The following is a 26,826-nucleotide window of genomic DNA, read 5'->3' on the forward strand; positions in this document are numbered from 1 at the left end:
TCATGAGGGATGGAAACCCAGAGAAAGCTAACACCCAAGGGAACAGGGAGGTTTAGAAAATACCCTTTGAGGGAGTTCCCTGGTGGCGCAGTGGTTAAGAATCCACCTGCCAACACAGGGGACATGGGTTCGATCCCTGGTTCGGGAAGATCACACATGCCGCGGATCAACTAAGCCCGTGCACCACAACTACTGAGCCTGCGCTCTAGAGCCCGCAAGCCACAACTACTGAGCCCACATGCCACAACGACTGAAGCCCGCGTGCCTAGAGCCCGTGCTCCACAACAAAAGAAGCCACCACAATGAGAAGCCCACGCGCCGCAACAAAGAGTAGCCTCCACTCTCCACAACTAGAGAAAGCCCGCGCGCAGCAACGAAAACCCAATGCAGCCAAAAAATTAAAAATATATTAAAAAAAAAAAGAAAATACCCATTGGGCTGGTCCTCTCAGGGGACAAACTGATTTGGGGCCAGCATTAGTTTTCTTCCTTTGCTGAGTAACACCAGGGACAAGGTTTTTTTGTTTTGCTTTGTTTTTGCTTTTTCAGGGCCAAGTTTTAAGCTCTGAACCAGTAGGGCTACCTTAGTAATCAACAAATCAGTCCTAAACCAATTTGGAGCTGGCCCTTGGTGAAGTCACATGGATGACTAGCCCCAGGCAAGAGAGGAGGCGGTCCGCACAGCCTTCATGCTGGATCCCTGACCATCACCGCCATCGTACTGAGCAGCGGCAGCAGCCATCACTGATTTTTAGTTTCCAGTCACTGTGCTAAGTAAGCACTCTGCAAGCAACATCCCATTGCCTCCTTCCTTCACCAACCCTGCGAGGTTAGGTTCTTTAGCCTGTGCAACGGCTAAGGAAAATAAGGCTCAGAGAGGCTGAGCAACATGCCCCGGGCGAAACAGCCAGTGGCAAGCTGGGACCAGAACGCAGGCCTGGCTGACTCTGAAGTATGTAGGCCTTAACTACAAACTGGACTTGGGACACTGAGGGTCCCCGGAAAGGACAGTCTGTCTTTTCCAGACCCATACGCAGGCACACCCGGAGCCAGGGAGAGAGTTTGCTCTTATCAGTTTTCATCGGCAAAAGTGTAGTCGGCTCGCCCATCCAGCCACACTGGGCAGGGAGGGAGGGTCCCTATAACGAGAGAAGCTGGGGCTGGACAACACTGTCATGAAGGTAAGATGAGGGGGTTGAGCTGAAAAGACGTGCTCTTGTGACCTTGACCTTCACCTGGCCTCCTGGGGGCGCTCACATCTCCTCCTTCTCAGCGTCCAACCTCCCATGGGTGTCTGTACCCCTTAAAGCTCTGACACCACATTCTTTTGTTTGCGCTAACTTTTCCCTCATTTCTAGAAAACTCTAAGGGGTGAGGGGGAAATGTAGACACTAGGTCTAGGACGAGTCCTCTGTTGACTGCGTGTTGGGAGGACGGCCGTGTCCCCTGAAGAAGCCGGGGCCAGAGCCAAGTCCCAGCCTCTCCGCCGCGGTCAACGTTCTGCCTTAACAGAGGCATAGCTTTGGGGTCTCTTAGACATGAACAGAACCCTCCTCAGCTTGAGTGTTTCCCCTCCAGGAGTCTGGGAGTCCCACTTACTCGTGGCTTCCCTATAAGACTGAGCAGGAACTTATGCTAGATTTCTACCCGGTCTCGGTCCCTGAGGACCCCAGTATTTCCCCACTATGACCTTCAGACCAGAATGCAATAGATGCCAGGCCACATCCACATCAGGATGCTTGCAGAGGCCAGCCAGAGAGAGCTTCTCAAACCCTGTCTGAAAGGACCTTTGTCTGGAAGTCTCACCCACAACCAACTGTGGCCTTGGGCATGGCTTTTTCTTTTTTTTTTTTGCGGTACGCGGGCCTCTCACCATCGTGGCCTCTTCCGTTGCGGAGCACAGGCTCCGGACGCGCAGGCTCAGCGGCCATGGCTCACGGGCCCAGCCGCTACTCGACATGTGGGATCTTCCCGGACTGGGGCACGAACCCGTGTCCCCTGCATTGGCAGGTGGACTCTCAACCACTGCGCCACCAGGGAAGCCCTGGGCATGGCTTTTTTAATCTCAATTTTTTATTATGGAAAACCTCACACTGATACGAAAGTAAAGAGGAGGGTGTGATGATTCCCATGTACTCACTCCTGGCTTCCACTTATAAAAAGTCGCTTCATTTCTCTCCCCACCCACTTCCCTTACCAACACCCGATTTTGAACCACTTGGGCATGTTATTTACTGTCTTTCTATGTTTGCTCATCTATCAATGTCGATACTGTTCTACCTGCAACACGCTATTGCCACTACCAAAACCCATTCAACAGATTAAGGCCTTTGAATTTCCACCTTTTTCACCCCCCAGCTCTACAAAAGACGCTTTAATTAGGTCACACAAGTTACCTCCCCAGGAGCAATCTTCAGGAATAATTCTGAGCTTCTTTCTGATGGGACCATTCATGAGCCGACTTAAGGCGTCCTGCTGTAAGTGTCCCACGTGGCGCTGGAAAAGATGAACTAAAACAAACTGGTACATGGTGAGTCAAAGGACTGGACATACGACCAAGAGAAGCTCTTTTCTAAGCTGCCGGGGATGCTGTGTGTAAGAGGGAGGCCTGCACCTGGAAAAAGAAAAGCGTCCCCCTGATTCCCCCCAGATGGTGGGGGGGGCGGGGGGAGTCAGGAACATGTTCAAAGTGGAGATGCTTTATTGGTTTTGATTGCTGCATTTTATGTACTTGGGGCCACTGAGATTATCCAGCACGGCCAAAGGCAATCAGCTGAGTGGAATCTAGAGGCCTCCTGCAGCTTCCCTACACCCGCAGGGAAGACAACTCAATCCAGCCTTTAGGAGAACGGACATCGTAATTCAATGTGCAGAAGCTGGTTTCCAAACTTCAAAACACTATCTAAGTGCAAGAGGCCGGATGCAACAGACTATCTAGTGCATGACTCCATCTATGTGAAATGTCCTGAAATGGCAAATGTAGAGAGACAGAAAGCAGATTAGTGGTTCCCTGGGGCTGGGAGTGGGAACAGAAATTGACTGCAGACAGACATGTGGGATCTTTCTGGGGTGACGGCAATGTTCTAAAACTGGATTGTGGTGATGAGCGCACAACTCTGTAAAAAAACTAAAAACCATGGAATTACACACTTAAAATGGGTGAATTTTATGGTATGTAAATTATATATCAATAAAGCTTTTTAAAAAATTGGTTTCCTCTCACACGGAGGCTGAGACAGGGTCTAGCCAATTCAAGGTCCACTCACCTATGTGGCTCTGGGTGAATTCTAGACTCGATTTCACGGTAGACGTGGGAGACGTCTTAGTCAAGATGTTATAGAAGTTCACCCCGTCTGTATTCTGAAATACAGAAGAAATATATTTGGCCGTCTATTTATTCATTATCAAAGTTGCAAAACAGAACAGCACGTGGCTCTCCACCTTCTCCGAGGGCGGCTTTAGCTCTGTACATCTGCTCGGGCCACACAGAGACGTAGCCCTAAGGCTCAGAGACCAGCAGTGTCCGCCCAGTCTCCTGGCACAGAGAGCAGCTCATCCGAGTGGAGCTCCGATGCCGCAGGAGGCAACCAAGGGCCCGTGTGCTAATTACCAGGGAAAACCGAGCTACGGAGCGTCCTACATACTCAAGTCCTCAGCCTGTGCATTCTTCCCTCCTGGCTCACTGGGGCCAAAGCACTGCTCGGCAAGGATCCAACACTTGCCTCTGTGGGACATATTCTTTTTTATAGAAGCCATACCTTCAGTCGAGAGGCAGGCAGGTCCTGCAGGCTGAGTGGCTTTCTGACCCTGTCTTTGCTCAGACTCGTCAGATTTATCGTTTAGTTTGACATCATTTCTCGACTTGCGGGCAGTCTCAGGATAGATCCCAATCCTAACAACAGCAACCAAGGTCCCTTCGCCCAAGGGGAAAAGCCAAGCAGGCTGGCCCCGAGCGTGTCCCCTCTTACCTGTTCAATGACCATTTCTGCTTTCCCCCACAGCTCGGTGGCCTCTTTGTAGAGTCTCTTATTTATGGCATCCAGGACTTGTTCTGCAACCCGAGATACCTCTACCAGACCTTGGTCGTCGAGAAGAGACTGGAACGCAAAGCAAGAACTAAAAGGCCCACTTTGTGAGAGACACAAATCTGGCATTGCTCCAGTTAGGGACGGGTAACAGAGAGAGCGGCAGGAAGGAGAAAGGGGACCGTCCACAGGAAAGCGCAGCATTACAAGTGCTGTGTTTATTGATGAGGGAAATATAGGAAAATGGTAACCGAGTCTCAGTGATGGGTATACGGGTGTCCACCATGACCTTTCAACTTTTCTGCATATTTGAAAATGTCTGTAATAAAAAGCTGGGGGCGGGGGATTTTAAAAAGTGCATTTCTTGTACCTGGAGAAATGGGATAACTGTGCTGATATTTCTTTAAATTTGTCCCCAAGGCCGGCTGTTGCTTAGGGTCTTTGATTCGATATGGATTATTTGATAAGTCCCTAAGGGGCAGTGTCAACCACATAGGCAAACCCAGCTAGCTTTGTCCTTCCTTCGGACAGAGCCAGAAGAGGTCAGCTGGGCTGTTAACCACAGAAGATGCAGAGCTGGGGACTCATCTACTTACCATGCTGTACAAGTAAGGTCCCCAGGAGAGCACTGAATCTAAAGGAAACCACATAAGAATAAAATAAGTTTGCTGTGGCTCTGTTCTCCCCACAAAGTACCTAACTAGTTTTCCTTCCACAGCAGAGAGAGACAGAAGAAATGCAGTGGCTTCGGGTCTGAAGGCTCCTTAACTCACCAGGGCCCATGCAGGGCTGATGCCTCAGTGGCTGGGAGGTGGGGCGAGGCTGTGGGGGTCTTTCTGGTGACTCAGGACTAAATGCTACGTTAATTTGGCCTGATACTGGCGCGGCCAGTGAGTTGCCAGGGATGGCACCACAGGCAAGCAGCGCGTGTGCAGTGGAGGCTCTCATTCGCAGACATCTAGACTGTGTGACAGCCTAAAATATTTCCCCACCTTCAGAGTTCTGCTCTGCATCCTGCCTGCTCCTCCAATTTGGGGACGCCAGCTTCCGTCAAGGAGCTAATTAAGGAAGACGACTAATGACCTCACAACAAGCGTCTGTGCTGTACTGCCAATCAATTCATTTCAATCCCGAAAAGGTATGAGAGCATACCATGGGCCTAAAGCCAGTAAGGAGCTTTATAAGATATAAACATGAGTAAGACAACACCTGACTTCAAAGAGAATAGTTGGGCTTGGTTTGGACAAGTTCACAACTACCATAACACTAAGTACGGCTAGTGCCATTGAGAGATGTGCCAAAAAAGTAGCAAGGCCCACAGCTTTTTTTTCTTGGCTTATGTGATTTTTTTCTGCTGTAATTAAAAAAAAAAAAACCTGAAGTATAGCTGATTTACATCAAGGACCACAACTTACAGAGCACATTTGAACACGTCACTCCTTTGCTTAAAAGCCTTCAGTGGTTACCCCTAAGCCCAAGTATCTCAAAGTCTGTTTCAAATAACCTCAGTTCTACAGAATGTTAACCTAAGTATTAGAAGGAAAAATGACTTGCTGGTGAAATACCTTTGGGGTTATGCAAAAGACAACACATTTTTTTTTTTTACTGCAGGACTTCTCAGAGCCTTTAATGTACCTGTGAACCTTGAGGAAGTGGGACCAGTATTTGGCACTTCTGAAACTTATTTGGCCATGGAGCCCTTTGCATAGCGCTTCATTGGACTGGTATTCTTCAGAGCACACCCTGAGAAACGCAGGCACACCAGGTCCTTCGGGACCTAGCTGTCTTTCACCTCTCCAGCTAAACCATCGAGCCTGTGCCTCAGTTTCTGTTTCTGTTGCCTTTTTTTTTTGCGGTACGCGGGCCTCTCACTGTTGTGGCCTCTCCCGTGGCGGAGCACAGGCTCCGGACGCGCAGGCTCAGCGGTCATGGCTCACGGGCCCAGCCGCTCTGCGGCATGTGGGATCCTCCCAGACCGGGGCACGAACCCGTGTCCCCTGCATCAGCAGGCATACTCTCAACCACTGCGCCACCAGGGAAGCCCCTCAGTTTCTTATAAAGAGTCATCTGCAGTTCTCCAATGAATCTCATTCCCTGCTTGATCTAGACCAGGGATTGACAAACTTTTTCTGAAAGAAAGAGATAAATAATATTTCTGGCTTTGCAGGGCAGCTGATCTCTGTTACAACTACTCAACTCTGTTTCGGCAGCCTCCAAAACAGTCAGAGGACATGTAAATAAATAGGTGTGACTGTGTCCCAGTAAAAACTTTATTTACCAAAGCAGAGTGGCAGGACAGACTTGACTTGGAGGCTGTAGTTTGCTGAACTCTGATGCAGACCTCTGATGTCCAGTAGAACTTTCTGCAATGATGGAAATGTTCTATATCTTTTTCTTTTTTCTTCCACACCCCAAGGCTTGTGGGATTGTAGTTCCCCAACCAGGGATTGAACCCATGCCCCCTGCAGTGGAAGCACAGAGTCCTAACCCACTGGACCACCAGGGAATTCTCAAAATGTTCTGTATCTGTGTGGTCCAAAACAATAGTCAACAGCCACATGTGGTTACTGGGCACTGAAATTGTGGGTAGTACAAATGAAAGATGGAAAGTGTTATGTATTTTAACTAATGTAAATAGTCATATGTGGCTATGGCTACCATATTGAACTGTGCAGATCTTCTTAAAGAAATGAAGCATGTCTGTGTATCTTTCCTAGCACCCAACAAAACAACTACTCCCTAGCAAGCAATTAATAATTGCTTATGAAAATTAACAGTACTTCTTCAAAAAAGAGAGTACTTCTGGGGTGGAAGAGTGATACATAAGGTGGATCTGGAAGGAGGGATCAACGTGGACCTGGAAGGAGGGATTAAGAGCCGGGCAGGAAGATTCAAAAGGGGAGGTGGGTCACAACAAGGTGAATTCGGGAGATTTTGGACCAGATGAAGAGCACATGCAAAGCCATGAGGCTAACTTACTGGTCTCAGGGAGGAATGCAGGGTAATGGTTAAATGCATGGATTCCAGTGCCTGCTGCCTTCATGTGCATCCTGGCTGTAGCTGTGTGACTTTAGGAAGACTGCTTAACCTCTCTGAGTCTCCACTTCATCACCCCCAAAACTAGGATAATAATACCATCCATCCCATGGAGCTGTTGCAAGCATTAAGTGAAGTGAACACATGAAAAGTGTTTAGTGTCATTAACACAGCTGTGATGAGACCCTTGAAGGGAGCGCGAGGCCAGTAGTCACTCTGAGGGAGACACCTGGCAGGAAACCTGCTGACTCCCTCACGCCTCAGGTCAAGGCTTCTGCAACATCTTGGCGTCCTTGGAAGCACGTCCAGGAAGGAAAGACAAAGAGCAGCCCTTTGCACAACGCGGACTGAGCTTCCAGTTCTGTCCTTTCAGTCCTGCCCGGGAGATGCCAAGAACGGGGGCAGGAAATAACCATCCAAGCAGCTTCAGAATGTCCTGAATCCATCAGGGACATGGCTCTGTAAGAAGCCAAATCTCTATCTTTTAAGTGGAAAATATTACCTTTTATAAATGATTATTTTTAAAAACCTGAGGCATCATCACAAACCATAGACATACATTTAGAAGAGTTTCGATGAACACATCCACTCACGTAACAACCACCCAACGAGAGCCTAAAAAGTTCCTCTGTGTCCCTTTCCAGCTTATTCCCCTCCCTCCTTCAGAGGCAACTTCTCTTCTGAAATCTAACTCTACAATTTGGTTTTGCCTGTGAAAAGTCACCTTTCGTTAGGTTAGGGCAGTAGTTCCTAACTGGGGTGATTTTGTCCCCTGGGGACATTTGGCAATATGTCTGGAGAGATTGTTGATTGCCAAGCTGGGGTGGAAATACTGGCGTCTAACGGGTAGAGAGGCTGCTAACATCCTTCACTGCACAGGACACCTCCCCCCATAACAAAGAATCACATGACGCTCCAAACATCCACATTGCTGAGATTTAGAAATACTCACTAGAGTTAACCCTACCACAGTGACTATTTCAGATGCCTGAAGCCACACCCTGGGTGTACACAATCCAAACAACTTTTATCTATACTCCCAACAAGGATGCTCAGGTTATGAAATTTCAAACCTCTGAGTTACAGGACCAGATGGTAGCCCTGCATCACCATCAAAATGAGCAACAGGTGGGAATTTCACCCCAAATGCTCATGTCAGCAGAAGGATGGTGGACAGGACGAGATGACAAACAGACTTGGGTTTGAATCCTGCCCAGGCGACTCATTCTGTGTGTCAGAGGGCAAATTCCATCACCTTTCTACGTCTCTAGAACGTCTTCAACTGTAAAACTGGATTCTTTTGTTGTGAAAATCAAATAAGAGACCTCGGTTCAGCCTGTAGCAGTCCACGGTAGGTGCTCTCTGTAAATGAGTTCTCACCCCCGAATTTCTTGGAATACTCCTGGGGCAAACACTTTCTGTGTTGACTTCTTCAAGGACCCAGAGAATTCCATTGCCTTGTTCTTTGATCTAGACACCACAGCCCAAAGTCCCAAAGGGTAGGGAAAGGGACCTTTAAAATGTCTGAAAATTCCCTACTTACCGACGGGAGAGATCCAGGAGTCACCCAAAGCAACCCCGGCAAAGTTGCATTGGATGGTCCCTTGCTGAACAGCCTGAAAGAGAAGCCAAGAAATATCCTTGTCAAGAAGACCCAGGGGCCTCCATCCCTTCCTCAACATGAGGGAGCCAAGCCTTTATACACTGCCTTTCCTGAGCAGAGAAAGCTCCTGCCCACCCAGGATACTCTGGATATCCAAAGACAACAGATGCCCACTAGAGGGCAAGGGTAACTCTTTCCTGCTGCCATTTGCAAAATGAGTAGGAACTGTTTGAGTTTTCCCAAGGGTGTTGGTAGGATGTGCGGGGGATCTGGTGTAGCCCCTATCTCTTCCTTAGAAGGGACGCTGGCACCCTTTCCCTTGGAGGTCTCTGATTTCTCACAAGGTGCTCTGGGGGTTCTCTGGGTACAATCGCCACTGTCTCCAGTGGTCACTGCAGAGCTGGGAGGCCTCCTCAGAAGGTCCTTGAGGGTGGGATGGATGCCTTAGGACTGGGAACTCATGCCCCCTGCTGCTTTTATCCATTTAAAAGGAATTCATCTGCCCAGTAGCAGAACATTGGAAACAACTGAAATATTTATCAATAGGGTGGGCTAAATTAATTATGGTTATTTCCATGGTGCATGATGCAGCTTAAAAAAAGGAATGAGGGTCTTCCCTGGTGGCGCAGTGGTTGAGAGTCCGCCTGCCAATGCAGGGGACACGGGTTCGTGCCCCGGTCCGGGAAGATCCCACATGCCGTGGAGTGGCTGGGCCCGTGAGCCATGGCCGCTGAGTCTGCATGTCCAGAGCCTGTGCTCCGCAATGGGAGAGGCCACAGCAGTGGGAGGCCCGTGTACCGCAAAAAAAAAAAAAAAAAAAAAAAAAAAAAAAAAAAGAAAGAAAGAAAAAAAAATTTAAAACAAAGAAAAAATATTAAAAGCAGCAAGGGAAAAGCAACAAATAACACACAAGGGAATCCCCATAAGGTTAACAGCTGATCTTTCAGCAGAAACTCTGCAAACCAGAGGGAGTGGCAGGACATATTTAAAGTGATGAAGGAGAAAAATCTACAACCAAGATTACTCAACCCAGCAAGAATCTCATTCAGATTTGACAGAGAAATTAAAACCTTTACAGATAAGCAAAAGCTAAGAGAATTCAGCACCACCAAACCAACTTTACAACAAATGCTAAAGGAACTTCTCTAGGCAGGAAACACAAGAGAAGGAAAAGACCTACAATAACAAACCAAAACAAAAATGGTCATAGGAACATACATATCAATAATTACCTTAAATGTAAACGGATTAAATGCTCCAACCAAAAGACATACACTGGCTGAATGGATACAAAAACAAGAAACGTATATATGCTGTCTACAAAAGACCCACTTCAGACCTAGGGACACATACAGACTGAAAGAGAGGGGATGGAAAAAGATATTCCATGCAAATGGAAATCAGAAGAAAACTGGAGTAGCAATTCTCATATCAGACAAAATAGACTTTAAAATAAAGACTATTAGAAGAGACAAAGAAGGACACTACATAATGATCAAGGGATCAATCCAAGAAGAAGATATAACAATTGTAAATATTTATGCACCCAACATAGGAGCACCTCAGACATAAGGCAAATACTAACAGCCATAAAAGGGAAAATTGACAGTAACAATGATAGTAGGGGACTTTTAACACCCCACTTTCACCAATGGACAGATCATCCAAAATGAAAATAAATAAGGAAACACAAGCTTTAAATGATACATTAAACAAGATGGACTTAATTGATATTTATAGGACATTCCATCCAAAAACAAGAGAATACACATTTTTCTCAAGTGCTCATGGAACATTCTCCAGGATAGATCATATCTTGGGTCACAAATCCAGCCTCGGTAAATGTAAGAAAATTGAAATTGTATCAAGTATCTTTCTGACCACAATGCTATGAGACTAGATATCAATTACAGGAAAAAATCTGTAAAAAATACAAACACATGGAGGCTAAACAATACACTACTTAATAACCAAGAGATCACTGAAGAAATGAAAGAGCAAATCAAAAAATACCTCGAAACAAATGACAATGAAAACACAATGACCCAAAACCTATGGGATGCAGCAAAAGCAGTTCTAAGAGGGAAATTTATAGCAATACAATCCTACCTTAAGAAACAAGAAACATCTCAAATAAAAAACCTAACCTTACACCTAAAGCAACTAGAGAAAGAAGAAAAAAAGAACTCCAAAGATAGCAGAAGGAAAGAAATCATAAAGATCAGATGAGAAATAAATGTAAAAGAAATGAAGGAAACAATAGCAAAGACCAACAAAACTAAAAGCTGGTTCTTTGAGAAAATAAAGAAAATTGATAAAGCATTGCCAGACGCATCAAGAAAAAAAAGGGAGAAGACTCAAATCAATAGAATTAGAAATGAAAAAGGAGAAGTAACAACTGACACTGCAGAAATACAAAGGATCATGAGAGATTACTACAAGCAACTCTATGCCAATAAAATGGACAACCTGGAAGAAATGGACAAATTCTTAGAAATGCACAACCTGCCGAGACTGAACCAGGAAGAAATAGAAAAAACAAACAGACCAATCACAAGCACTGAAATTGAAACTGTGATTAAAAATCTTCCAACAAACAAAAGCCCAGGACCAGATGGCTTCACAGGTGAATTCTATCAAACATTTAGAGAAGAGCTAACACCTATCCTTCTCAAACTCTTCCAAAATATAGCAGAGGGAGGAACACTCCCAAACTCATTCTACGAGGCCACCACCACCTTGATACCAAAACCAGACAAGGATGTCACAAAGAAAGAAAACTACAGGCCAATATCACTGATGAACATAGATGCAAAAATCCTCAACAAAATACTAGCAAACAGAATCCAACAGCACATTAAAAGGATCATACACCATGATCAAGTGGGGTTTATTCCAGGAATGCAAGGATTCTTCAATATACGCAAATCAACCAATGTGATACACCATATTAACAAACTGAAGGAGAAAAACCATATGATCCTCTCAAGAGATGCAGAGAAAGGTTTTGACAAAATTCAACACCCATTTATGATAAAAACCCTCCAGAAAGTAGGCATAGAGTCAAATTTCCTCAACATAATAAAGGCCATCTATGACAAACTCACAGCCAACATCGTCCTCAATGGTGATAAACTGAAACCATTTCCACTAAGAACAGGAACAACACAAGATTGCCCACTCTCACCCCTATTATGCAACATAGTTTTGGAAGTTTTAGCCACAGCAATCAGAGAAGAAAAAGAAATAAAAGGAATCCAAATTGGAAAAGAAGAAGTAAAGCTGTCACTGTTTGCAGATGACGTGATACGCAGATGACGTGATACATAGAGACGTGTACACAGAGAATCCTAAAGATGCTACCAGAAAACTACTAGAGCTAATCAATGAATTTGGTAAAGTAGCAGGATACAAAATTAATGCACAGAAATCCCTTGCATTCCTATACACTAATGATGAAAAATCTGAAAGTGAAATTAAGAAAACACTCCCATTTACCACTGCAACAAAAAGAATAAAATATCTAGGAATAAACCTATCTAAGGAGACAAAAGTCCTGTATGCAGAAAATCATAAGACACTGATGAAAGAATTAAAGATGATACAAATAGATGGAGAGATATACCATGTTCTTAGATTGGAAGAATCAACATTGTGAAAATGACTACTACCCAAAGCAATCTACAGACTCAATGCAATCCCTATCAAACTACCACTGGTATTTTTCACAGAACTAGAACAAAAAATTTCACAAGTTGTATGGAAACACAAAAGACCCCTAATAGCCAAAGCAATCTTGAGAACGAAAAACGGAGCCGGAGGAATCAGGCTCCCGGACTTCAGGCTGTACTACAAAGCTACAGTAATCAAGACAGTATGGTACTGGCACAAAAACGGAAATATAGATCAATGGAACAGGATAGAAAGCCCAGAGTTAAACCCACGGACATATGGTCACCTAATCTTTGATAAAGGAGGCAAGAATATACAGTGGATGAAAAGACAGCCTCTTCAATAAGTGGTGCTGGGAAAACTGGACAGCTACATGTAAAAGAATGAAATTAGAACACTCCCTAACACCATACACAAAAATAAACTCAAAATGGATTAAAGACCTAAATGTAAGGCCAGACACTATCAAACTCTTAGAGGAAAACATAGGCAGAACACTCTATGACATAAATCACAGCAAGATCCTTTTTGACCCACCTCCTAGAGAAATGGAAATAAAAACAAAAATAAACAAATGGGACCTAATGAAACTTAAAAGCTTTTGCACAGCAAAGGAAACCACAAAAAAGGCGAAAAGACAACCCTCAGAATGGGAGAAGATATTTGCAAATGAAGCAACAGACAGAGAATTAATCTCCAAAATTTACAAGCAGGTCGTTCAGCTCAATATCAGAAAAACTAACAACCCAATCCAAAAATGGGCAGAAGACCTAACTAGACATTTTTCCAAAGAAGATATACAGATGGCCAACAAACACATGAAAGAATGCTCAACATCATTTATCATTAGAGAAATGCAAATCAAAACTACAATGAGATATAATCTCACACCAGTCAGAATGGCCATCATCAAAAAATCTACAAACAATAAATACTGGAGGGGGTGTGGAGAAAAGGGAACCCTCTTGCAATGTTGGTGGGAATTTAAATTGATACAGCCACTATGGAGAACAGTATGGAGGTTCCTTAAAAAACTAAAAATAGAACTACCATACGACCCAGCAATTCTACTACTGGGCATATACCCTGAGAAAACCATAATTCAAAAGGAGTCATGTACCAAAATGTTCATTGCAGCTCTATTTACAATAGCCAGGACATGGAAGCAACCTAAGTGTCCATCAACAGATGAATGGATAAAGAAGATGTGGCACATATATACAATGGAATATTACTCAGCCATAAAAAGAAACAAAATTGAGTTATTTGTAGTGAGGTGGATGGACCTAGAGTCTGTCATACAGAGTGAAGTAAGTCAGAAAGAGAAAAACAAATACTGTATGCTAACACATATATATGGAATCTAAAAAAAAAAATCATTCTGATGAACCTAGGGGCAGGACAGGAATAAAGACGCAGACATAGAGAATGGACTTGAGGACACGGGGAGGGGGAAGGGTAAGCTGGGACAAAGTGAGAGAGTGGCATGGACATATATACACTACCAAACGTAAAATAGATAGCTAGTGGGAAGCAGCCACAAAGCACAGGGAGATCAGCTTGGTGCTTTGTGACCACCTAGAGGGGAGGGATAGGGAGGGTGGGAGGGAGGGAGATGCAAGAGGGAAGAGATGTGGGGACATATGTATATGTATAACTGATTCACTTTGTTATAAAGCAGAAACTAACACACCATTGTAAAGCAATTATACTCCAATAAAGATGTTAAAAAAATAAAATAAAATAAAAATTACCGAAAAAACCACCTGTATTTGTTGACATTGAAATTTGATTTTCACACAGTTTTCATGTGTCATGAAATATTATTCTTCTTTTAATCCACTCCACCCCACCACTGTCACTCGATAATGTAAAAACCATTCTTAGCTCATGGGTCGTATAAAAGCAGGTGGTGGACTGGATTTGACCTATAGGCCATCGTTTCCTGAAATCTGACCTATTATGATATATTCTATCCAAATCTTTTACCTTGAATGCATCAGGCCTTTAACTATGACCTCCAGTTTTGTAGGAAACACCATGAAGAGAGGAATAAGCTAAATAACACCATGAAGATGCTACCACACAAATCCAGAAAATGGGATATTCTGTTAGTCTGGTTTCTTTACCAAATGGGGGTCATAAAAAAGTAACTGTGTTAGATGAAAACGGACTTTAGGGACATCCCAGCCACATGTAATTCACGGATCTGGACTGAGTCCTGGCTTAAACAAACTGACCACAAAGGACGTGTTGGTATTATTAAAGCCTGAACATTTGAGATGAAAATTTACTGAAGTAGGAAAGGGAGGACTAGCGACAGAGGAAGCAGGCTACAGACATTACGTATACCACTATCTCCTATTGGTTAAAAAATTTACTTATTTCTAAAAGCGCGGAAAAAGATTTAAAGGCTATACGCTGAGGTGTTAACAATAGTGATCTCTTTTTAATTTTTTAAATTTGTGCTTGCTGTATTTTCTAATTTTCTGTTATGCACCCATACTGCTTCTTATAAAAGGTTCTTTTTTTTTTTTTTTTGCGGTGTGCGGGCCTCTCACTGTTGTGGCCTCTCCCGTTGCGGAGCACAGGCTCCGGACGCGCAGGCTCAGCGGCCATGGCTCACGGGCCCAGCTGCTCCGCGGCATGTGGGATCTTACCGGACCGGGGCACGAACCCGTGTCCCCTGCATTGGCAGGCGGACTCTCAACCACTGCGCCACCAGGGAAGCCCAAAAAGGTTCATTTTTAAAGAGAATAAATCTTAAAAAAAAAAAGCTCATACTGTATAACACAAGGAATATAGCCAATATTTTACAACTATAAATAGAGTATAACCTTTATAAATTGTGAATCACTATGTTGTACATGTGTAACATATAATACTGTACATCAACTATACTTCAATTTAAAAAAAAGCTCAGACAAGCTCACTGTAAAAAATTTAATCACAGAAGGAGAAAAAGTGAAAAAAGGTTTACCTCTGCCCCACCTGCACCCTCACGCTCACTAACCAGTTAACATGGTATATATCCTTCTAGCTCCTTTGTTTTCACAAGCATATGTATATACATACACGTATACATATGCACAGATCTACCCATTCTTTCTGATGGCTTCAACGTGTCCATCACGGAAGGATCCATGTATTTCATTTAAGTAATCCTCTACAGACAGCCACTGATCTTGTTTTCCGTTTATGGACATTAGAAGCAACGATGATAATGATGAACTTAACATCCTCTGACACACACACATGTTAAGTATTCCCACAGGACAGATTCCTGGAAGTGAAATTATTGGGTCAAAGGGCACATACATTTCAAAAGTTTATAGATACTGCCAAAGTGCCCTTTTAAAATGATTTACCAATTTTCATTCCCATCAAACGTGCACAAGAGCACTTATTTTCCCTGCTTACCAAAACTGGGGGTTACCAAATTTTTACTTTATTTTATTTCATTTATTTATTTTTTTGGCCATGCCACGTGGCCTGCAGGATCTTAGTTCCCTGACCAGGAATCGAACCCGTGCCCCCTGCAGTGGAAGTGTGGAGTCCTAATCACTGGACGCCCAGGGACCTCCCACCAATTTTTAAAAACATTTGCAAATCTCACAGATTTGACTTACTACTAAAAGTTGAACATTGTTCACACGTCCATAGGCAGTTTGCATTTCTTCTATAAATTGTTTGCCCATATTTTCTGGCCAATATCCTATTAGAATATTATCTTTTTTAATGGACTTATTGATGTGAATACTACTTCTACTATATATTTATTTGTGTGTGTATATCTTTTAAAATTGTTTATGAAACTCTAAAAAGTTTTAAATTTCTATGTGGTCTAAATACGTCAAACCTACTCTTTTTGCTTTTGGGTGTTTCATCTTATGAAGGAAAAGCAAGTTTTTCGTACCCAAGATTATAAAACTTTTCCCTTATATTTTTAGGTTCTCTTACAGTTTTGATTTTTATGTTTAGATTTTTAATCTATCAAGAACTGATGTTTCAGGGCTTCCCTGTTGGCGCAGTGGTTAAGAATCCGCCTGCCAATGCAGGGGACACAGGTTCAAGCCCTGGTCTGGGAAATCCCACATGCCATGGAGCAACTAAGCCCGTGCACCACAACTACTGAGCCTGTGCTCTAAAGCCCGCGAGCCGCAACTACTGCAGCCCTCACGCCTAGAGCCTGTGCTCTGTAACAAGAGAAGCCACCACAATGAGAAGCCCGCGCAATGCAACAGAGTAGCCCCCGCTCGCCACAACTAGAGAAAGTCTGTGCACAGCAACAAAGACCCAACGCAGCCAAAATTAAAATAAATAAATTTAAAAAAAAAAGAACTGATGTTTCATGTAAGGCAAGAATCTAACTTTACTATTTTCCAAAGTGATAGCCACTTGTCTCCATATCATTTATTGAACATTGTTTTCCTCGGTGATTTGAAATACCATCTTATCATTTATGTATGTTCATATGTAAGTATGATACATATGTATGTTATAAACATACACAGATACATATATACATATACATAAGTATATATAAAATATGTTTCTAGATTCTTTAGCCTGCTGCATGTATCTGCATTTCTCTGTTGCTATGCCAGCCTCAAATTGCTTTACTCGCTTAGCTGTATAGCCTGTTCGAGATCTGGTGGGGCAAACTTCATTGTTCTTTTTGAAACTTTTCACGGTTATTATTACAGGCTTACTCTGCGTGTACAAGGTCCTATTCAAAGAATATTCAATTATCAGGTGATTATAACAAGTAAGATAATCAGTTTCTGTCCAACACCAAACAAAGTCATCTTCCCTGTTACCTTATAAAGTTCTAGAGCAATGCCAGCAGCCATTTTTCCTCCATAGGACTCTGAGAAAATGTAGAATGGAATCGTCTAGGAAGAAAAGGAATTTCCAAAGAATTAAATATCCTGAATGCCTTTTAATTCAGACGAATCAATTTCAAATTTCTATTGCATGTTAATGGCCAGACAAAACAAATCTGCTTTTGCTGATCTTTCCTCCCATATCTGATTATTATGTTTAATTAGAATACTGGCTGCAGGGTCATTTTTTTCGAGCTAAAACCACCTTTAGTGATGACTGAAACAGAAGCCCACAGTCTGATCCTGGGTGCAAAAAGCTTTTCTCAGGAATCAGCGAGGTATGTAACTCTCGGGCAAGTTCGCATCTGATGGATGCAGTGCTGCAACCGCTAGCCCCGCTCTGAGCTTGCTGACCTGGAATTCTTGGTGGCGTTCAAAGAAAGTCTTCAGCAGAACCATCATGTCTGATGCTACCATGGCCAGATCTCTGGTGTACGCGTCACTCTTGTTCACATAACTGAACCCGGTGCCCACTGGGTTATCCACAAATAGGAGACTGGCCGACTGGAGCTACAAGCCACAGAGGAAAGTCAAATGTTGCAATCAGGGGTTTCCCTGGTGGCGCAGTGGTTGGGAGCCCGCCTGCCGATGCAGGGGACGCGGGTTCGTGCCCCGGTCCGGGAAGATCCCACATGCCGCAGGGCAGCTGGGCCCGTGAGCCATGGCCGCTGAGCCTGCGCGTCCGGAGCCTGTGCTCCGCAACGGGAGAGGCCACAGCAGTGAGAGGCCCGCGTACCGCAAAAAAAAAAAAAAAATGTTGCAATCAGCCTGCCAGTCACCAACTATCTTTTTTTTTTTTTTGCAGTATGTGGGCCTCGCGCTGCCGTGGCCTCTCCCGTTGCGGAGCACAGGCTCCGGACGCGCAGGCCCAACAGCCATGGCTCACGGGCCCAGCCGCCCCGCGGCACGCGGGATCCTCCCAGACCGGGGCACGAACCCGCATCCCCCGCATTGGCAGGCGGGCTCCCGACCACTGCGCCACCAGGGAAGCCCCCACCAACTATCTTTTGATCCCCTTATATGAGCTCAACAAAAACCACACGTGAGGATATCAGTGTGGTTATGATCTGTTACTAAAATGGATTAAAAAAATTTGGAACAGGAACACAGACTAGTATGGCAAAGAAAGGCAAAGAAAAGGAGAGGCAAGAAGAAAAATTAACATATACACAGGGATCGAAGCATCTAGGCTGTTACTTTCACACACTACAAATGTCCTGAATGTAATTCATTCGCACAGGTAGAACCATGCAGTGTCAGTCTGAGCAACAGCTCGAAGCAGTGAGTGGTCGGAATACCACACGTCTGTTTTCTTCAAAATGAATCCAGTTTCCACATTGGCCTGGCTTTGCTGAACACTACAAGAACAGAATTTATTCTAATACCTTTCCCAAAGAGGCTTAGAGTTATAGAATTTTACATCCCGAAGGATCCCTAGTGATGACACACTACAGCCATGTCCTTTACTGATCAGGACAATAAAGCCCAGAAAGGCCCAGGACTTGTCCAAGGTCACAAAGTTGGATAGGTAATGGCAGCACCAGGACCAAGGCCCACATCTCCTCACTTCTTGTTCAGGCTCTCTGCCCCAGTCACATTACCCTATTAGTCGTGGGAGGCTTGGGGACAAGCCAGTGGGGTACTCTGTGAAGCGAGTCTGTGAATGTTCTAGGCTGAGGGAACAGCATGTGCAAAGACCCTGAGGCAAGAGCAAGTAAAATGTGCTTAAAGAAGACCCGTATGGAGACAGACAAGAAAATCAAAGGGCTCAGAGGGGATCTTCAGGTGGAGGTGCTCCCGCACTGAGTCTTAGAGGTGAGTATGGTGAGCTAGGTGTGACCTGGTGACCAAAGGAATGAAGTCCAAGCCCAGGAATGGCCCACGCAGAGGCCTCAAGGAAGAGTGCACGTGGAGAGAAGCTAGGAGGTGTGGCTAGAGGTAGCAGGAGCCAGTTTTATGCCCAGGAATCTGGATCCAGCCTTGGGGGAACTGAAAGACGGTAAACTAAGGAGTGATTGGCATTGGAGGGTTTCACTCAAGCACCATGTGGGAAGTGGACTGGGGGTGGGGGGCGCATTTTGAAAGCACCCATGAGAGGCGATGGAAAAGGGGTGGATGAAGAATATTAACAACACTTGGGTATTAAACATAGAGCTACCACAGGACCCAGCAATTCCCCACCCACCCCCAAATTGAAAATAGAGGCCCAAACAAATATTTGTACGCTAATGTTCCCTGCATTATTCACAACAGCCAAAAGGTGAAAACAACCTAAGTGTCCATCAACAGGTGGGAGACGTGCAGAGGAGAAGCACAGAGCAGAGGGTGGCCACCAGCTGGGAGCAACAGCCCCACCCTGCCCACTGGTGTGCTTTTGCCCACCAGTGTTTGGCAGCCTGGAGGAAAGGGCTGAGCAGGTGGCCAGGGGGACTGACCCCAGGCTGGGCGTGGCAAGGATGTGGAGGGAGAAGAGTGGGGGAACCAGGGGTGGGGGTTAGGTAAGGAAGTGAAGCTAAGAATGAGGGGGCGCGGCGAGACAGAGAACTAGAGAGACAGCAAAAGGGCAGAGGAGGGCTTCCCTGGTGGCGCAGCGGTTGAGAGTCCGCCTGCCAATGCAGGGGACGCAGGTTCGTGCCCCGGTCCGGGAAGATTCCACATGCCGTGGAGCGGCTGGGCCCGTGAGCCATGGCTGCTGGGCCTGCGCGTCTGGAGCCTGTGCTCCGCAACAGGAGAGGCCACAACAGTAAAAAACAAACAAACAAACAAACAAAAAACAAAAAAGGGCAGAGGACAGGGGGTTTGAAGTCCTGAGGAAGACAAGAATCGAAGAAGGAGAGTAGGAGGGGAAAGGACTGCAGGTTGTGGCCAGAAGGTGGGACCCTGGCGTCTCAGGTTGCAGGGATGGCCAATATGTGGGTAATGACAAGGTCCAGGGGGTCTGCTAGAGTAGACAGAAGTTTCTGCAGGCAAGTGGAGAGAAAGGTCACCGGGTTGGGAAGGTGACCAGTGTGGGATAAGCTGCCCCAAGAAATGGAAGAGGCTGGCCGGAGAGGAAGCCTGTGGACAAGTACGCAAGGTCCCCCTGGACACAGAGGAAGAGGGAGGGGGGGTGGAGTGGGATCGCGCAACTTGTGACGCCACCCAGAATGGGGTAGGGCTGGGTGGGACTCAGCCTGGGGGAGGCCACACGGCAGTTTGAGTTCGAGGCCTTCCTCACTGTACCCAAGTAGTTCTTCGTGGTTTGAGATCTCTGTCAAGGGGCCCGATTTCCTCAAAGTTCCCAAAACCAGTGCTGGAACCACCTGGACCACCCTGTGAAAGCAAAAAAAAAAAAAAAAAAAAAAAACAAAAATAAAGTCAGAGAAAATGTTAGTTAAACCTTTGTCGTTACAACAATGACCCCATTCACTATAAACAATTTATGAGTCAGTGATGGCTGGGTCAACCTTACACACAGAACACAATTGATCCAGTGTCTGCACTAACTGAGCCCCCTGGTAACTGCTCAAGTCTTTCTAAAAAAAGGAAGCAACCAGGGTAAGAGCCCCCAGAGGGAACGTTCCTACCTCTGATTCTCTGAGCTTGAGCCTCGGCCTCACATGGGGTTTGTTGACTTCAAAACATCTCGTCCAAACCTCTCCCTTCGAAGATGAGCAGTATGGCCCAGAGAGGGAACGTGGCTCCACCAGGACTGGACCCGGGGCCTTGTGACTCTCCACCACCCTCTCCTCAGTGTCCCTGAGGATTTACAAGGGACCCAGACTGAGGGGCAGTTTGATCAAGATGATCCCCAGGATATAACATAGTAAATGCGGAAGTCCCAGGGCAGGAAGCACTCAATACTGTGGGCATCCAAGGCCAGGGGTGAGGCAGGATTCTGAACAGAAGCTCAGTGCTGGGGCCCCAGACTATGAGAGGCAGAGGTTCTATGGTTTCTAAGGGCTAAGAGAGGGGAGGAGGTCCTTCAGGAGATGGTCAGGGGAAAGGATGGTCAGTGCTTTTCTGGACAAAACCTCAGGGGTCAGCTGAGCCAACAGGATAGGCCGAGGGCCTTGAATAAAAGGATGTTGTCTCCCTGTGCAAGATGGATAGGAAAGGGAGATACACAAAGATGGAAGGAAACAGCTCAGGCAAAACAGAAGCCGGGGCAATCTGTACAGGGAAATCTAAAGGAAAAAAAAAGACAACAAAGAGTCAGGGCTCAGGGGTAACTAAAGGACCCCAACAGAGAGTTTGTGAAACTATTCAATGTTTTGAACCGACACCAGGCTAACTATTATAAAACTGGGAGGCTATAAATCCCTCTAATTATATGCACTCTGTATCTTAAGATTTCCTAATACAGTGGTAAAAAGGTCACAAGTCAGAGGGAGCTGTTTACTGCAGTGGTATTTATAAGAGCAAAAGGATGAAACTCCAATGTCCCGCAGTAGGGAAATGGGTTAGTAAATCATGACACGTCTACAGGACGGAATGTGACACTGCCATTTAGGATCACAAACTATGATAAACTACGTGGCAACATTGAAAAATGCATGTAACACGCAATAAATTAAGAGCAATGTCCTCACCATCGACAGAATGAAAAGACCTATGGAATGGGAGAAAGTATTTGCAAATGATACGACCAATAAAGGGTTAATATCCAACATATATTAACAGCTCATATAACTCAACATCGAAAAAACAAACAACCTAATTAAAAAATGGGCAGAAGACCTCAACAGACATTTTTCCAAAGAGGAAATGCACGTGGCCAGCATGAACGTGAAAAGATGCTCAACACTGCTAATCATCAGGGAAATGCAAATCAAAACCATAATGAGATATCACCTCACACCTGTCAGAATGGCTACCATCAAAAAGAACACAAATAACAAATGTTGGTGAGGACGTGGAGAAAAGGGAACCCTTGTAACACTGTTGGTGGGAATGTAAATTGGTGCAGCCACTGTGGAAAACAGTGTGGAGGTTTCTCAAAAAACTAAAAATAGAACTACCACATGATCCAGTGATTCCACTCCTGAGTATGTATTTGAAAAAAACGAAAACACTAATTTGAAAAAATACATGCATCCTTATGTTCATAGAAGCATTATTTACAATAGCCAAGATATAGAAGCAACCTAAGTGCCCATCAACAGATGAATGGATAAAGATGTGGTGTATATATATACAATGGAATACTACTCAGCCATAAAAAAGAATGAAATTTTGCCAATTGCAGCAACATGATTGGACTTGGAGGGTATTATGCTAAGTGAAATAAGTCAGACAAAGAAAGACAAATACTGTATGATGTCACTTATATGGAAAATCTAAAAAATACAACAAACTAGTGGCTGTAATAGATGAGAAGCAGACTCACAGATATAGAGAACAAACTAGTCGTTACCAGGCGGGAGAGGGAAGGGAGGGGGGAATGTAAAGGAAGGGGATTAAGAGGTCCAAACCACTATGTATAAAATAAACTACAAGGATATATTGTACAACACGGGGAATATAGACCATATTTATAGAACTATACATGGAGTAGAACCTTTAAAAATTGTGAATCACTATACTGTATACCTGTAACATGTAATACTGTACACCAACTATTCTTCAATTAAAAAAAAAAGCAAAGCAAAAAACAAAAACAAAATAAAATAAAAGCAAGGGTCCTTGAGTGAAAGCTGGGCCCCTTTTTCCTAGTGGACTTACTGGGCTGGGATAGGATCAAAGTGAAAGGAGAGAAGCTGGAATCCTAGAGGTATGGTCTTTGTGGGAGAAATCCCATTCTCCTGTTCTGTTCTACTTGATAACATTCCACTGCAAAATCTCTTCATCTAGAACTTTGGGATGGGGGTACTGTCATGGCCCAGAACTATGCAGTGACTCTGATATATGGCAAGTGTGTCAAAGGACAAACTAAAATGCTTAAATGACTTGAAAGTGTACCTAAAGTAGCACACGACATCACTCAGAGCTACTCCACTCAGATGACGTGACCTTGATTCCCAAAGACCTGTCCAGAGAAGTCAGTGCACGGATTCTCAGTAGGCTGCTAAGAGAGATCTCCTTTTAACCTGAATTAGTTATTTCTTCCTTAATCATACTCTTTTCCCCTTCCCTTGGGCCTCTGAGGAGATGAAGCGCAGGACAGTTAGCCAGTTGATAACCATCAAATAGCATCTCAGCTCACAGAAACCAAAGGTCACAAACTGCACGGTCCTGAGGGGCCAGAAGTACACCACGTGGAGCAGAGAGGGCAGGTGGGTCCCCTCCCCCAGAAGCTCCTGCCTGTGTGCAAGAGGGCCCCCACCACCCAGCTCTGGGATAGCAAGTTCAGGCCCCAAGTAATCGCATCTCCTGGTTTTTGGAAAAAGGAAGGAAATGTCTTGATTCGTAAATGTTGGCAACTCATTCAAATAAAACAACTGCCCGACTCTGCAATCAACCAGAAGGAAGGTTTGCAGTTTCTGAAATTCAGAGGTTTTCAAACTGTGTTCCTGGAGGCCCAGAAAGTACCTGAGGGGCAACATGTGATAAAGGGGAAGCTGAATGGGTGGGACTTGGCACTCTGCCCAAACCTCGGACCCAGCACTTCTTTCTTCTGCTTTGGCTGGTCTGCAAGCTTTCACTTGGGAGTGGAAGAAGTTCTGCTGATTAATAAAAAGTTTGAAAACCGCTGAAATCCCGCAGATTAGAGAACCAAAGCCCAGAGAAGGGAAGTGTTTTGTCACGGCTGTAAGTGGCAGGAAGGCAGCAATGGGCTTGTCCACTGCACAGCTCTCCCCGACAGCCCTGCCGCAGCTTCACCTCCAGCTGCCTGGGATGCACAAAAGCTCCCTGGGCCACACAGATGGGTTCTTCTTCTGAGACATTTTCATATCTGCATTCTCATCTTCGTATCTGCATTCTTGGGCTGAGCCTCACCCCAGCCTTCAAAGAAAATACTTGCGAAAATCCCAAGAGAGAAAGGCCCCTCCCTGCAAACTGCTCTTCTTTACTGTCTCGTCAGAAAGCCTGTATCCACTGCTCTGGAAGGCAAAGCTGGGGGCACTGGGAGGCTGCTTATGAATAATGACATTTTTGGAGGAAGTGACATTTACATCCCATGGGGGTGAGTATCAGGGCGCCCTATTTACTGGTGAGCAACCTGGCGCCCCAGCTGGGCCATGCCTACAGTTTCCAGAAGGTGAAGCAAGACCGCATTCCTCAACCCCTCCCTAGATCTTGGTCATCCAGGTGGATGTGGGCCACCTTTGTACAGACATTTTAGGAATGAAAAGAAGGATCCTCTGCCTGCCCTCAAATAATTTCCAACCAGTTTCCTGTCTTCAATCCTACCACTAGAGCTCAAGATTAAAATGAAAACACTCTTGGGCTTCCCTGGTGGCGCAGTGGTTGAGAGTCCGCCTGCCGAGGCAGGGGACACGGGTTCGAGCCCTGGTCCGGGAAGACCCCACATGCCACGGAGCGGCTGGGCCCGTGAGCCATGGCCGCTGAGCCTGCACGTCCGGAGCCTGTGCTCCGCAACGGGAGAGGCCACAACACTGAGAGGCCCGCGTACCGCAAAAAAAAAAAAAAGCAAACACTCTTTAGGGAGAAGGATAGGGCCCAACACCTAATGCTAAGATACAAAAGGCTGAGTTCTTTCAAAATATCAGTTTTTCTAGGGGCAAGGAATTCAGGTCTAGGAAAGGACTGGGAGGGGAGGGAGAGGAAGGGCTGGTCAGGGTACCTCAGTCTTTGCTTTGGAACCTTCCAGAAACATTTTCTGTCAGCATATTGTCAAATGTGTCTTCAGGAGCTTCCAGTAAGGGTTCCTACCGTTGCCTGTGCTGGGCTCAATAGAAAAAGACCCCCGTAAAAGGCTAGAACCTCTCACTCTCTGATTTGGCTTCCTTGCCTGTACCATCGCCTTTGCCTGCCTCAGAAGGATGCTGAATCCCCAAGCCTAGGAGAGCCCCAGCTGGCTGCTGGACCACATCAGTTCTTCACTGCTGAGCTGTGAGCCTTTAAGGGCAAGCAAGGTGGTAAGTGGGGGAAACCTGGCCTCAACCTCAGGCCAGGCAGTGAAACCAATTTTACCTGAAGCCACATGACCAGGGGCAGTTCTGAGAAGTACTTGCTGGGGCTGGTGGCATAATAGAGCCACCAGAACATGTGGGCGTCCTTCCGGACAGTCACATAATCCCATACTTCCTCGCCCTCTTTTGTGGGCCAGCTGAAGACAGCTCCTGAAACAGAAGCACAATTCAATTTTCCGGAAGAATGTCTATGCCCAGTTAAATTCCCAGCCCGGGAGACATGGCTGGGTTAGGCTAGTGATGATTTGGTTTATACTTCAGACAATTTATTTACTCCAATATATTGTGGAGATAAGGGAAAAAAACTCAAAAAAGTCAGCTATGAAAAAACATACCAAACTTAATAGTGGCACAGGGCGCTGGAGGCTTTCACGTTTTCACCTACACCATCTGTAATGTTTGGATTTTTAACAGGAAGCATAAAACGTGTTTATAATTCTGCTTAAAAGACAGAGAGAGATTTACACTTGGGGGAAAAAAGAAAAATCTCAAAATGCAGCACGCTGATTTTTGTTCCTCATTTAATATACGATTAAAGAAGCATCACAAGTGTGTGGGGCAAGATTACTCACTATATTACTCTGGGGCAACTGTCAGATTTTTGAAGAAAAAAAATAGAGATGTAGGTTCTTTCTTAACACTCTAAACCAAAATAAATTCCAAGTGGATCAGATATTTCAATTTTAAAATTTAGATGTGAAAAATAATATGAAAATAGAGTTGAATGTCTTTTCGACCTCTGGATGGGGAAACGATTAAAGCATACCCTAGAGACTATAAAACAAAATATCAAGAGCTGAGGACAGAAACTTGTTACATTTCTGTACAACAAAAATAAAAGGCAAAACAACAAAGAAAGGTCGGCAACAAATATGAAAAGGGGTATTTCCTTAATCGTTAGACCAACTAAAAAATGCAAGATCCTTGAAACAATCAAGATAGTTGTACAATACCTAGCACTTACCAGGCATTCAATAAATGCCCCCGGCTCGCCGCAACTAGAGAAAGCCAGCGCGCAGCAACAAAGACCCAACGCAGCCAAAAATAAATAATAATAAAATAAAATAAATAAATTTATATTAAAAAACCGGGGGGGCAACCTATTCGACAACATTTCCCAGACACAAGCCGAAGGGTCATATGATCCCCATTTTACAAAAGGGAAAACAAGTTAAGCAACTTGCCTAAGATCACAAGGCAAGTTTGTGGTCAGTTCTAATTCTCAGTTCTTGATTCACACCAGGGCTCATTTTGCTTAAAGAAAAGACTGAAAATCAATTTGCAAGTCATCCCATTAAACACGAATTGTTTTTGCCAAAAAGGACTTTGGTGAGGGGACATATTATCTTGCCTCTTCGATCAGGTAGAGGGAGAAAGGCTTACTCTCAATTAAACGTCCCATTCGTGGTAGGATTTTTCAGAGTCTTTTGGTACCGTGTGTTTCAGCTCAAAATAAAAAGACCTTATAATCTCATTTAGCAGCCAATCACGGCAGGAAAAGGGAGGTGGACTTAAGATCGTGGAAACCTC

The 26,826-nt window shown here is 44.9% G+C and overlaps 1 protein-coding gene across 1 annotated transcript in view; it reads right to left on the reverse strand.

The window, feature by feature from the left end:
• Positions 1 to 26,826, reverse strand: part of SCPEP1 (serine carboxypeptidase 1) — a 35,697-nt gene that overhangs the window by 8,475 nt on the left and 396 nt on the right. The window contains exons 2-10 of the mRNA XM_060081516.1: positions 25,298 to 25,446; positions 20,444 to 20,533; positions 17,576 to 17,731; positions 17,156 to 17,230; positions 8,604 to 8,676; positions 4,621 to 4,658; positions 3,968 to 4,096; positions 3,266 to 3,359; positions 2,396 to 2,509 (exon numbers count right to left, since the gene is read on the reverse strand). Of these exons, the coding sequence (XP_059937499.1) occupies positions 2,396 to 2,509; positions 3,266 to 3,359; positions 3,968 to 4,096; positions 4,621 to 4,658; positions 8,604 to 8,676; positions 17,156 to 17,230; positions 17,576 to 17,731; positions 20,444 to 20,533; positions 25,298 to 25,446 (918 nt within the window). The remainder of the gene's footprint in view (positions 1 to 2,395; positions 2,510 to 3,265; positions 3,360 to 3,967; positions 4,097 to 4,620; positions 4,659 to 8,603; positions 8,677 to 17,155; positions 17,231 to 17,575; positions 17,732 to 20,443; positions 20,534 to 25,297; positions 25,447 to 26,826) is intronic.

This window comes from Mesoplodon densirostris, chromosome 18, assembly GCF_025265405.1.
Source record: "Mesoplodon densirostris isolate mMesDen1 chromosome 18, mMesDen1 primary haplotype, whole genome shotgun sequence".
Lineage (NCBI taxonomy): Eukaryota > Metazoa > Chordata > Mammalia > Artiodactyla > Ziphiidae > Mesoplodon > Mesoplodon densirostris.